At 41.4% G+C, this 10,062-nt stretch overlaps 2 protein-coding genes and 1 non-coding gene across 3 annotated transcripts; 1 reads left to right on the top strand and 2 right to left on the bottom strand.

Moving 5' to 3' along the window:
• Nucleotides 1-1,081: 1,081 nt before the first annotated feature.
• rpl24 (ribosomal protein L24) lies at nt 1,082-4,821 on the bottom strand. Its single transcript, XM_031734536.2, has 6 exons — nt 4,687-4,821; nt 4,485-4,560; nt 3,739-3,849; nt 2,650-2,786; nt 1,383-1,446; nt 1,082-1,211 (listed from the first exon to the last, which is right to left on the bottom strand). Exons 1-6 carry the CDS (start codon nt 4,689-4,691, stop codon nt 1,131-1,133), a joined length of 474 nt encoding a protein of 157 aa, XP_031590396.1. The 5' UTR covers nt 4,692-4,821; the 3' UTR covers nt 1,082-1,130.
• Nucleotides 3,329-3,509, bottom strand: LOC116316190. Its single transcript, XR_004199143.1, has one exon. It is a non-coding gene; the product is annotated as a small nucleolar RNA SNORA23 (small nucleolar RNA).
• A 180-nt stretch (nt 4,822-5,001) lies between the features above and the next one.
• On the top strand, nt 5,002-9,743 carry cep97 (centrosomal protein 97). The gene is made up of 11 exons (XM_031734643.2): nt 5,002-5,329; nt 6,038-6,180; nt 6,292-6,450; nt 6,563-6,664; nt 6,763-6,876; nt 6,965-7,131; nt 7,237-7,401; nt 7,508-7,683; nt 7,784-8,429; nt 8,516-8,591; nt 8,687-9,743. Exons 1-11 carry the CDS (start codon nt 5,293-5,295, stop codon nt 9,176-9,178), a joined length of 2,277 nt encoding a protein of 758 aa, XP_031590503.2. The 5' UTR covers nt 5,002-5,292; the 3' UTR covers nt 9,179-9,743.
• The last annotated feature ends 319 nt before the right edge of the window (nt 9,744-10,062 follow it).

Raw genomic sequence — 10,062 nt, forward strand, 5'->3', positions numbered from 1 at the left:
TATCATGTCAGCACGGACCAAAATGTCAGAGGAATGTTTCCAGTTCTGGAGACAAAATGAGGTCCCACCATTTACTAGATAGGTGTACCTAATAAACTGTTTTCTGTTACTCAGGCAACTCACTCTTCAGGCAAAAGATCACCCAGCATGAACATTTCCTTTTTCCACGTCTATAACAGTAAAAAACTTTTTTTTTGCTTATGTGAAAGTTCAGCTTTAAAGTACCTCTTAAACCTAGTAAGCACTAAGGATCTTTGTTTCACATGATTAACATTTATTGATTAATAAACTAATCAAAATAACCATAGTTTAATCATTACAAAAGCAGCAGCCATAAAAACTTGCAAATGTCCTTCAAACACTTGATCACTCACTGAATTATTTGAGTCACCAGGAAGAGCTTTGCTCCATTTGTTTCTCTGACTGCATAAGGGTGTGAGCTGGGGTTATCAGTATAAACATCTTAAATTGCGTAAGATGAGCTCAGGTTGAGAGAGGTGATAAAGATTAAACAAAATCTCCCCCTTCTGTTTACACTGTGAACTACAACTCTGTAACAGCTTCGGAGTCGTGCAATGAAAGATTGGATGGAGGTGAAATTTCTTCACAAAACAAAGTCCTTTCCTTCAAAGCGCCGGTGACTAACTGAAAAGATTGTTTGAAATGAAGCAGGAACAGTGGTAGTACTGACAACAGCTCTGTTCCAATTATGCACCACTAAACCTAATGAGATCATTACTGCTATTTGTACTTACACCTATGTCTTTCCTGTTACAGGTTAACCTGGCTGCTGGGGTAAAAGGTTTAGCACCATCCTGACACCACAAGCTACATTCAGCTGTCCAGTTATTTCCCAGGGGTCACCCAGTTAATGCTGAATGTCCTTCCTGCCACAACACCAAAAGAATTTGTCCACGACACTATGATGGTCCCGTCATGTTGAAACAAAATATTCAAATACTGTAATTCATGGAACTTGGAAATGAGGCTCCGTGTCACAAAAATAAATTTAAATACATAAACATTGGGCTGCCTGGGGTTCAGTAAAGTTGTCAAATAAATACACAAATCAGAGCATAAATGTTGGTTAACCAAAATTTTTATTCACAACCATAAACAGCGAGTCAGGTTTAGCGTTTTCCACCGACGCGAGGTGCGCTGACCTTCATGGGCTTGGCGATCTTGGGTTTCTGTGCAGCCTTAGCAGCGGCCTACAGGAGAAGAAAATCAAGTAAGGTCTTGTACAACGAAAAACTTTGAATTAAGTTGCTGAATAATTGAGTGAAGCCTGAAGAGCAAGCAGTGGGAAACTAAAAACTTGGTTTGACATCTTATTGAATAATAATGATTAAATAACTTCAATACAGAGCACCGGCTCTTACCTTTGCAGGTGGTGCAGCGGGCTTCTTGGCAGCCTGCTTTGCCTTCTTGGCCTCCTTGGCAGCTCTGAGACAACAAAGAGAACCAAATTTAGTCCAAACTAATCAAAGTGACCAAAAAAATAAAATAAAATAACAAATTTCTTTATATAATTTTTTTAATGTATGTATTTGAATACTTTATTTTTAACTTGAATATTGGTTGCTCATGACCTCAGCCCTTTTTGCACCACTCACTGTGAGAAACGTGCTTTATAATTGTATTTTATTATGACTGGAAAGTGAACTTGAAGTGCTATGAAAGTGTTCACTGTAGTAATTATTTACAGCCCATTTTAAATAGTGACTGATTACACTGACAGGCTGATCAGAAGCTGTTTTTACTGAATATTTCCAAGCACTGATTAAATGTTACAAATCTAAAGGCTTAAAGACTGGACTAGAATACCAACAACATTAAAAAAAAACAACAATCTAAAGATGGTGGCAGCATCCGTATTTTCTTGTGTTTAATAACATTAAGCTTAAATCCAGCATGTCTGTGATCAGCTCAGGGTCATAGGTGCAGCTGTTCCCTCATGCAGGAGTTCAACCTGGGGGTTTTCTGACTGTTCGGTGAGTGTTTAAAGAACCAGAAGCGTCGGCATTCAGAGACTTTTGCTAATATCACTCGGTAATGTTAGATGTGTTCTTTTTACGATAAAACTAATCCTGAAATAATGAATTTCAGGAATTTCAGTGTCTAGTGCAGCAGCAGAGAGAGGGCTCAGTCTGCAGAATGAAATTAAATCAGGAAGTGCTGCAACATCCTGTAATTCACTTTATTTTAATTATGCTGAAGCAAGCCCCAGGTTTATGTTCACTCAGATTATATTTGACTGCTGCGTTTGTGTATCAGCTAAGTCTGCAGGGGGAAACAAATAAAATCATTTGTTTCTTGCTGTGTTACTATGAAAAATCCCTGCAGTCAGCGTTTCTCCCTCAATGCCCTCATAAAGGCACTCTCTCCTGTTTTATTAAATTCTAGTTGTTTTAATGAAAACTAACACAAATAAATCTCATTCTTAAAAATATGAAACCAATAAAATGCCCAATGCAACCTCTGGGCCAGTCAGCCAATATCATCTACAATGGATTCTAATCCAACCCTTCTTTACTCCGAATAATACTCTGACACAATTTTATCAACTTCAAGATCACAAGACAAAAAAAAAAAAAAAAAAGACAAAGAAAAAGAAAAAGAGGTACACAGGGTACTTTGTCCTCTTACCTGATGGCCTGCTCCCTCTGGGCCTTGCGGACCTCAGGCTTCTGGTTCCTCTTGGCCATGATCTCAGCCAGGGAGGCGCCAGTGATGGCCCTCGTGAATTTCACTGCGCGGCGGGTACGCTTCTTTGCCACCTCTTCCTGTTAAAAAAAAATGTAATACATTGGTTTACTTAAAAAATAATGATGGTTTTTCATGAAGAATGAAAAAGAATAGAAGACAAACCTGTTAATCACAAAGAAATGAGTGGCTAATCTATCTGAAAGGAAATGTGTCTACATATTTACTCTAGTCTACACCTCCAAAGTGGTGGTTGCAGTCATAAATGAACAGTTATTAACCAATTTTCTCGAACTGCCCTCTAAGGCATGACAAATCAGTGTTAAAGCATGTGTCCAGCCATCCAACAAGTCAGTTTTGCGTGTTTTCTGATGCATCACCATCCATAGGAACCGTAACAGTCAATAGCTGTAACCATGAAAATCTAAAAACCTAAGATAAATTGAGGAAAATACTTTGTCATGCTACAGCAATGGTGAGTAACCTAAGTTTGAATAACTCAGGATATTGTAAACAGAAACAGATTTCTTATGTTTGGCTTTAAATTTCACAAAGCTAACACCAAATCCTTGAACTACTTTAACAGGACTACACACAATCCATCCACAGGTAGCAACTGTCAGCATGTCGGAGAGTTTGGAGGCTGACCGATGATAATATGTCTGCGAAGACGTCAAAGGCCAGTACTATGATCTCCAGATATTCTGTGGCTGCAGGTGTGGAGTGAGCGCTGCTGCTCAGTCTGCAAAACACAGTCGAGCAACAACACGTAACACGGACCAACACCGTGCACACCATCCACCCGCAGCCAGTCTGATGTATAAATTGGAGCTTGAGTAAATGTGACAATCAACTTTTGTATCTGATAGCTAAGATTAGTTTGTGAGTTTCACAAATGACCAATATCAACACAGCAATTAACTGCTGGACCCACAAAGTCTGTCTGCCATGGAAAAATAGTAGCTATATTTTCACTTCAGTCTCCTTGTAAACAAATACAAATGATGAACTCATATACAGGATTTTACTTACAGACTGGCCCTTCTTGTGCTTGCGTCTGTACAGCACAGTCCAGTTGATCTGTCTGGGGTTCCTCTTGGCCAGGAAGGCAGACTCGCACTTGGCGTTCAAAAACTGGAACACCTAACAAGAGCACAAAAAAAATAACCGAATGTTACTCATGTCTGCCTTTAATTATGACAATTACACCCTGTACGCATCCACCTCAGCTACAAACTGACTTTGGATGCTGACAGCAGTCTGTTATATGTGACAAAAACTGAATCTAAAGCGCATGTTGCATTGTGGAACTGTTCACATGTATCATAAACTTGATACATAACGAAATTTAACTGCATTAATTTTAAGTAGTAGGCAACAGCTCAGGACAGAGCCACATTCTGAGTGAGGCTACATCCTAATGCATCTTATGTTTTCTTCTGGATGTACTTACACAAATAAATGGCACTTTATCTAAAACCCCTGTAGGCTCTTTTCAGAACAATTGGCAGTCAACAGAGCCTGTAGGTGTCTATGACTGCTTTCTATCGCAGTCAAATACACCCGTGTGGCTGAACCTAAAAATGCTATCGTTTAGCTGCTAACATTAGCGGGTTTTACAGGACTCAATTGGGCCCGTTGTGAGTATCTTACAGTAGACAAATTTTATAGCACATTCACAGGGGATATTTAACGCTGAGCCGGTAAAGTGATATTCATAAAAATAATTTTGGGACAGAGCGAGAAGAAACCGGTGTCGGACTTTGCCAGCTAGTTACCTTCCCGTCTATCCTGGCGTATCGGCGGCCATGGCCGGGGTATATTTTATACCCGCTGAAACTGCACAACTCGACCCTGAAAACGACAAATACAGATCATCAGCGAAAGAGAAGCGTACATAGTTTCTTTTAACGTACTTATCACCCTTAAAGTATTTATTTAAATACTGAGATGGCATTTGATAGCATTGCATACACTCACTTCATGATGGCTACGAGAGGGCACAAAACCGGAAAGAAAGATGACGGATGCGGAAACGGAATTTACTGACTACAAGATTGATATTTGTGAACAAATTAAAAAAAATCTAACCGTTAAAGTTTGAGTAATGCTTTAAAATCAGTGAGCCTATACGAATTATTTTTTTCTATTACAAAAATATATTAGTCAAATTTATACATTGACCAGCAGCACAATGGTGACGTCACATTTTGACGGTTGCCTAGCAAGCAATGAGCTAGCTGCTCTTGTCTTAATAATACAGAACAGCAGTGTTTTAAACACTCTAAAATGAAATATAAGATGGCTATGGTCACTTCAGACGCATTTTTCCTATTAACGTTAATGGTTTGCTTCTTTATTCTTTGCTTAAACCTGGCTGGCGCGTTTCAGCAACATTAGCGCGCTGTAGGATAATTGTAGTCTTTTCGACTTCCATAGACACAACGTTGCAAGGGACGAGACATCCTTTATGAACTACAATTCCCAGAGCCCCTCGATTACGCAGTTTGACAACACACAGACGCTTCTTGTCTTTCCCACTACAGTACACAGCAGCTAACGCTAGCTGTGGTCCGGGTCGATAGGATGGGTGTATCAGATTTACAGTTTGATAGAAATGCTGGTAAGTTGTCGGTCAGTTATTTTAGTCAAACATATTAACATTCATTTGAAAGGTAGCCGATAGGAAGATGTTTATCACCGGCGGAGGTTAACGGGAGAGCACTACAGAGTGCTGCCGTTAGCTAGTTCACCTTACACGAGCATTAAAACATCCTGCGTCAGTCCCTTTCTGGCATATTTGTAAATTAGATTTTAGCAAAGTTTTCCGAAACCTTAAACATGAAAACAGTCTGTCTGGGACAGATTTAGGTTCTGCAGGTGTTGACAGACTGGCACGAAATGCGCACTGGGCAGAGGCTTGATTGTTTCTCGACCTTGTTAGCCTTCCAATGGCAGTAATCAATAGCAGATTATTTAAACCAATTCAGGGGACCTGCCAGAAAATGTAACTAATCTTTTTTTTTTGCATTGTAGATGGCTAATTATTACAGTTCTATACCCATTCATAAGCTATTATAGTAGTCTGTGTAACCCATAATTAACCCATCACCACTCTGCAGTGGAGTACAAGAGGGGTACTAAAACTGACATAAAGTTGGGTGATTTTGGAGAAAAGTTCAGGTTCAAGATAAGCCCAATGCTGTTGACTTATGAGATATACTTAATGTGCGCTTGACTGATTTCACAAGATTTGGTACAAGATATCTTTATGGAAAACCAAGACCCACGTTATGCTTTTTAAGTCTGTTGAATCTCTTTATCCTGCCAGGACCTGTGGTGGATCTTTCGGCCCGAGGTATGCAGAAGTTGGAGCCCAGTTTCACCTGCTCAGAGGACACTCACACTCTCATCCTGGACGGGAACAACATCATGAAGCTGGACCACCTAGAAAGGAGTCCAGGTCTTCAGCAGGTAACAAACTCTTTAGTTTAAATTTATCTACATTATCTTCCCAACCATTAGAGTCCAGATACAACACACCAGTTCATGATTTGATGTCTTTTCTTTCTTTTTCCTCTTTAGCTGTCTGTAGCCAGTAATCGTCTGGTGAGAATGATGGGTGTGTCTCGGCTGACAGAGTTGAGAGTCCTAAATCTTCCCAATAACAGTATAGGCTACATTGAGGGGCTGAGAGATCTGCCTCACCTAAAGTGGCTCAACCTGTCTGGCAACAATATTAAGGTGAGGACATGAGATATTTTAACATCCTTTATACAGATCCTGTAATTTACTGACAGCAAACAGTCCATGTATAATGACAAATATTTAATCCACTGTGCAATCTTTCACACAGGTCATTGAGCAACTTAACAACTGTGTCTCCCTTCAACACCTGGATCTGTCTGACAATAACATATCTGCCATTGGTGATCTGACCAAACTGGTAGCACTAAAGGTCAGTGTGCTGAGACCTCTGAATTTGTGCTCAAACTAGCTCTTTATTAATGGTATTGTTGATTTTCTTGATGGTATCATTTTCTGTCAATGTTGCAGACTCTGTTACTTCACGGAAACAGCATCACAACACTTCGAACTGTCCCCGCTCACCTTCCTGCTCAATTATCCATTCTCTCCCTGGCAGAAAATGAGATTAGGGATCTTAATGAAGTAATTATGTTCCCCCTTATTTAATACAGCCACACTGGTTATATTAAAATGACCTAATATTACTCTGACTATAAACTGATTACCCCAGATGTCATACCTGGCGCCACTTCATGAGCTGGAGCAGCTGTCCATTATGAGCAACCCTTGTGTTATGGCGACCCCATCTCTGCCTGGTTTCGACTATCGGCCATATGTCATGAGTTGGTGCCTGAGCCTGAAGGTCCTAGATGGCTATGTAGTGACACAGAAAGAGGGGTGTGTATATTCTTATGCTTAATATCATCGGTACAAAAGCATTATCAGAATGCCTGAATGTCTTTTTTTTTTCTTTTTTGCTGTGTGTTATTGTTAAATTTACAGTCTGAAAGCCGAGTGGCTCTACAGTCAGGGCAAAGGTCGCTCGTATCGACCAGGACAGCACGTTCAGCTGGTTCAGTACCTGGCCACTGTCTGCCCTGTGACGGCATCACCTGCCCTGGAGACAGCTGAGGATGCCAAATTGGAGAAGATTCTCAGTAAACAGAGGTTGAAATCTTAATATAGATAAACTGCAAGGAAAAAAATCATTACCCAATATCCACTTCTTGGTCATGGTAGCACACACATTCTTAATCCTTCATAACTGTCTCAGGTTTCATCAGAGACAACTGCTGGAGGAGACCCGGGGAGGCTGTTGCAGTCCTCCTCGTCCAACTCAGCTCGATGTGGAGAGTCACAGTCCTTCACATACAGTTCCTCAAGGGGGAGCCAGAGAGTTGAAGAAGATCACTGTACCTGGACCAGCTGTTCCATCAGTCCCGCAGACAGGTAAGAGGGCTGCTTTCCTCGTCCTGGTCCAGGACCAGTGAGAATCATGTATTTGAATTAGGTTGTAGTACTAATCGTTGACTTGTCTGTTTTCCTGTAGAGCCAGTTGTTCGGTTTAACACCTGGGTGAGCTCTGACTCTTCCAATCCGTCGCTGCCCATAGTATGTCGCCCAAGGCTGAGCGAGGAGCAAATTTATTTGGAGGATGTGCAGACAGGTGAGGACAAACTCAACAGTAGCATGCTTTCCTCAGAGTCCACCTTCATCCCCTTCACATCTGATCTGGAGCCACGATCGACCCACTCTGACAGCGAGGACGAGACAGAGACATTCGAGCCAGATTCCCTGGCACCAAAGCACCCAGCCCAGCCCAAAAAGCAAAACGCCAACAATCCACAGCATCCCCCCATAGTAGAGCAGCATGAGAGAAAGACACTTGAAGGAGAAGAAGTTATTTCTGCTACGCCTACAACATCTAGTGGATTGCTAGGAGTCAGAGTTACCACTCTACAGAATGACCTGGATAGTGATTTTGGTAAAGCTGAGGTGAAAGAAGCTCAGAAGCAGGAAGAAGCTGACAGCAAATCAAGTATGACAGAAGCAGACAGAGCTGCAATTAAAATACAGTCCTGGTGGAGAGGGCATTACACACGGTGCTGTCACCCCATGGCCAGAGAGGTGCGCAGTGAAATCCGTCTGCGCAGGATGCAGGAACACATCCTCTTCCTTTCTGAAAAGTTGGATCAGTAAGTGACCGACAAGCAGCACTGGTGATACTCTTTCTGCAATGCATAGGTGTTAACCGGTGACAGTGAATCTGGTTTGTTTACAGTGTGCAGAAGCAGTATGAGGAGGAGAGGCTCCAAAGGCTCGTTCAGGAGGAAGCCTTGAAGTTTCTGTGGAAAGAGGTAGTTTCTGTTTAACATTGTAAGATGTGTATAATATTGTTTCAAGAAATCTGTCCAAAAATTCACAGTTTACATTTCGTGTGATTTGTGTGTAGTTCCAGGCTATGCAGCAGTGGAAGCAGTCTGTGGAGCAGCAGCTAACAGCCGTTACGCAAGCCGCCACCCCTGCTCAGATCTCATCTCCTGGACATTGCAAGGCCACCCCACCCGTTGCTTCCAGTACCACCAACCCACCCAGCACAGACTTCTCCTTCCCAGACTCTGGCTTCCAGTTGACTGGCGACCAGCAGGTGACGCAAGAGGACAGTTTCCTGAGCAGTGGGACAGCAGACTCTCTAAAAACAGTGCGAGCGCTAAGCCCTGTTCGTAGTGGCCTCGCTAATGGCAGTGATGGAGCGGAAAGTGCAGACTGCAGCCTGCTGGAGCAATATCTGTCCTCTGTACAGCAGAGGGAGGAGGAGGCAGAGGAGGCAGTTAGCGATAGAACAGAAACGCCACAGCCGTCCTCACCGGCATCACCCAGCAAGGCGGCACAGAGTAGCTCCCCTATGGGGAATGCAGCAGAATCAGCTCCTGGCTCTACCTGAGAGTCCTCACCTGTTAGAAAACTGCATAGAACCACTGACTGAGTGTGTGTAAATTAGCACTGAGCATAAGCTTAGAGACTGATCTTTCTCTGCAGTCATCTTGATTAATAACCCAGTGGACCCTAACAGTGGTCTTAGCTCTAAAACCAGATTGAAACAAGTACAGTACTGTGAATGTAGCTCTAGTGCTTTTTTTATACTCCACCACTTTGATCCGTTCGTTTATTAATGAACATTTTCCTCTCTGTGTAAAGACACTGAATGTGATGTAACGTAAGAAGGTATCAGTAAAGTGAAAGCAGAGGTTACCACCTCTGCCTACGAAGACAGACATGTTGTGACCTGTTACTTCTACTGTTTGGAAAAGTAGAAGTTGCTGTGTTAAAGAAATGCACTTGTAACGACACATATGCTTTACTATATATCTCTGTTGTTCCAACCAGTGTGGATGGCTGGCCTGCTTTGTATTGACTGTAGGTCAGCATTAACTGATAATCAACAGAAAAATGTCATGTATCCCTATCTTGTGAAAAATGTAAATAAATATTTAGTTATAATTTTCTAATTTCTATCTACTTTTCATTTTTATAATGTCTTATTTAAAGTTATTCTCATTATTGTGTGATTATTTCTTAGATGTTTAATAAATCAGTGTAAATTAATTTACACTGATTCCAGTTCATTAAAATAATCTGTTATACCTCATAACAATAATGCAAGTACAGATAAATAGATACTTTATTGATCCCAAGGGAACTTTTGTGTTACAGTGGATGGATAAATAATAAAAACAGTATAGTTTTAAATTCCCTGGCACCAAAGCAAACAACAAAGATAAAAAGTGCCACAGGCGCCTATTAAGGACCTTATACAATGAAAATTTC

The sequence above is a fragment of the Oreochromis aureus genome, linkage group 16, assembly GCF_013358895.1.
Source record: "Oreochromis aureus strain Israel breed Guangdong linkage group 16, ZZ_aureus, whole genome shotgun sequence".
NCBI classification, from domain to species: domain Eukaryota; kingdom Metazoa; phylum Chordata; class Actinopteri; order Cichliformes; family Cichlidae; genus Oreochromis; species Oreochromis aureus.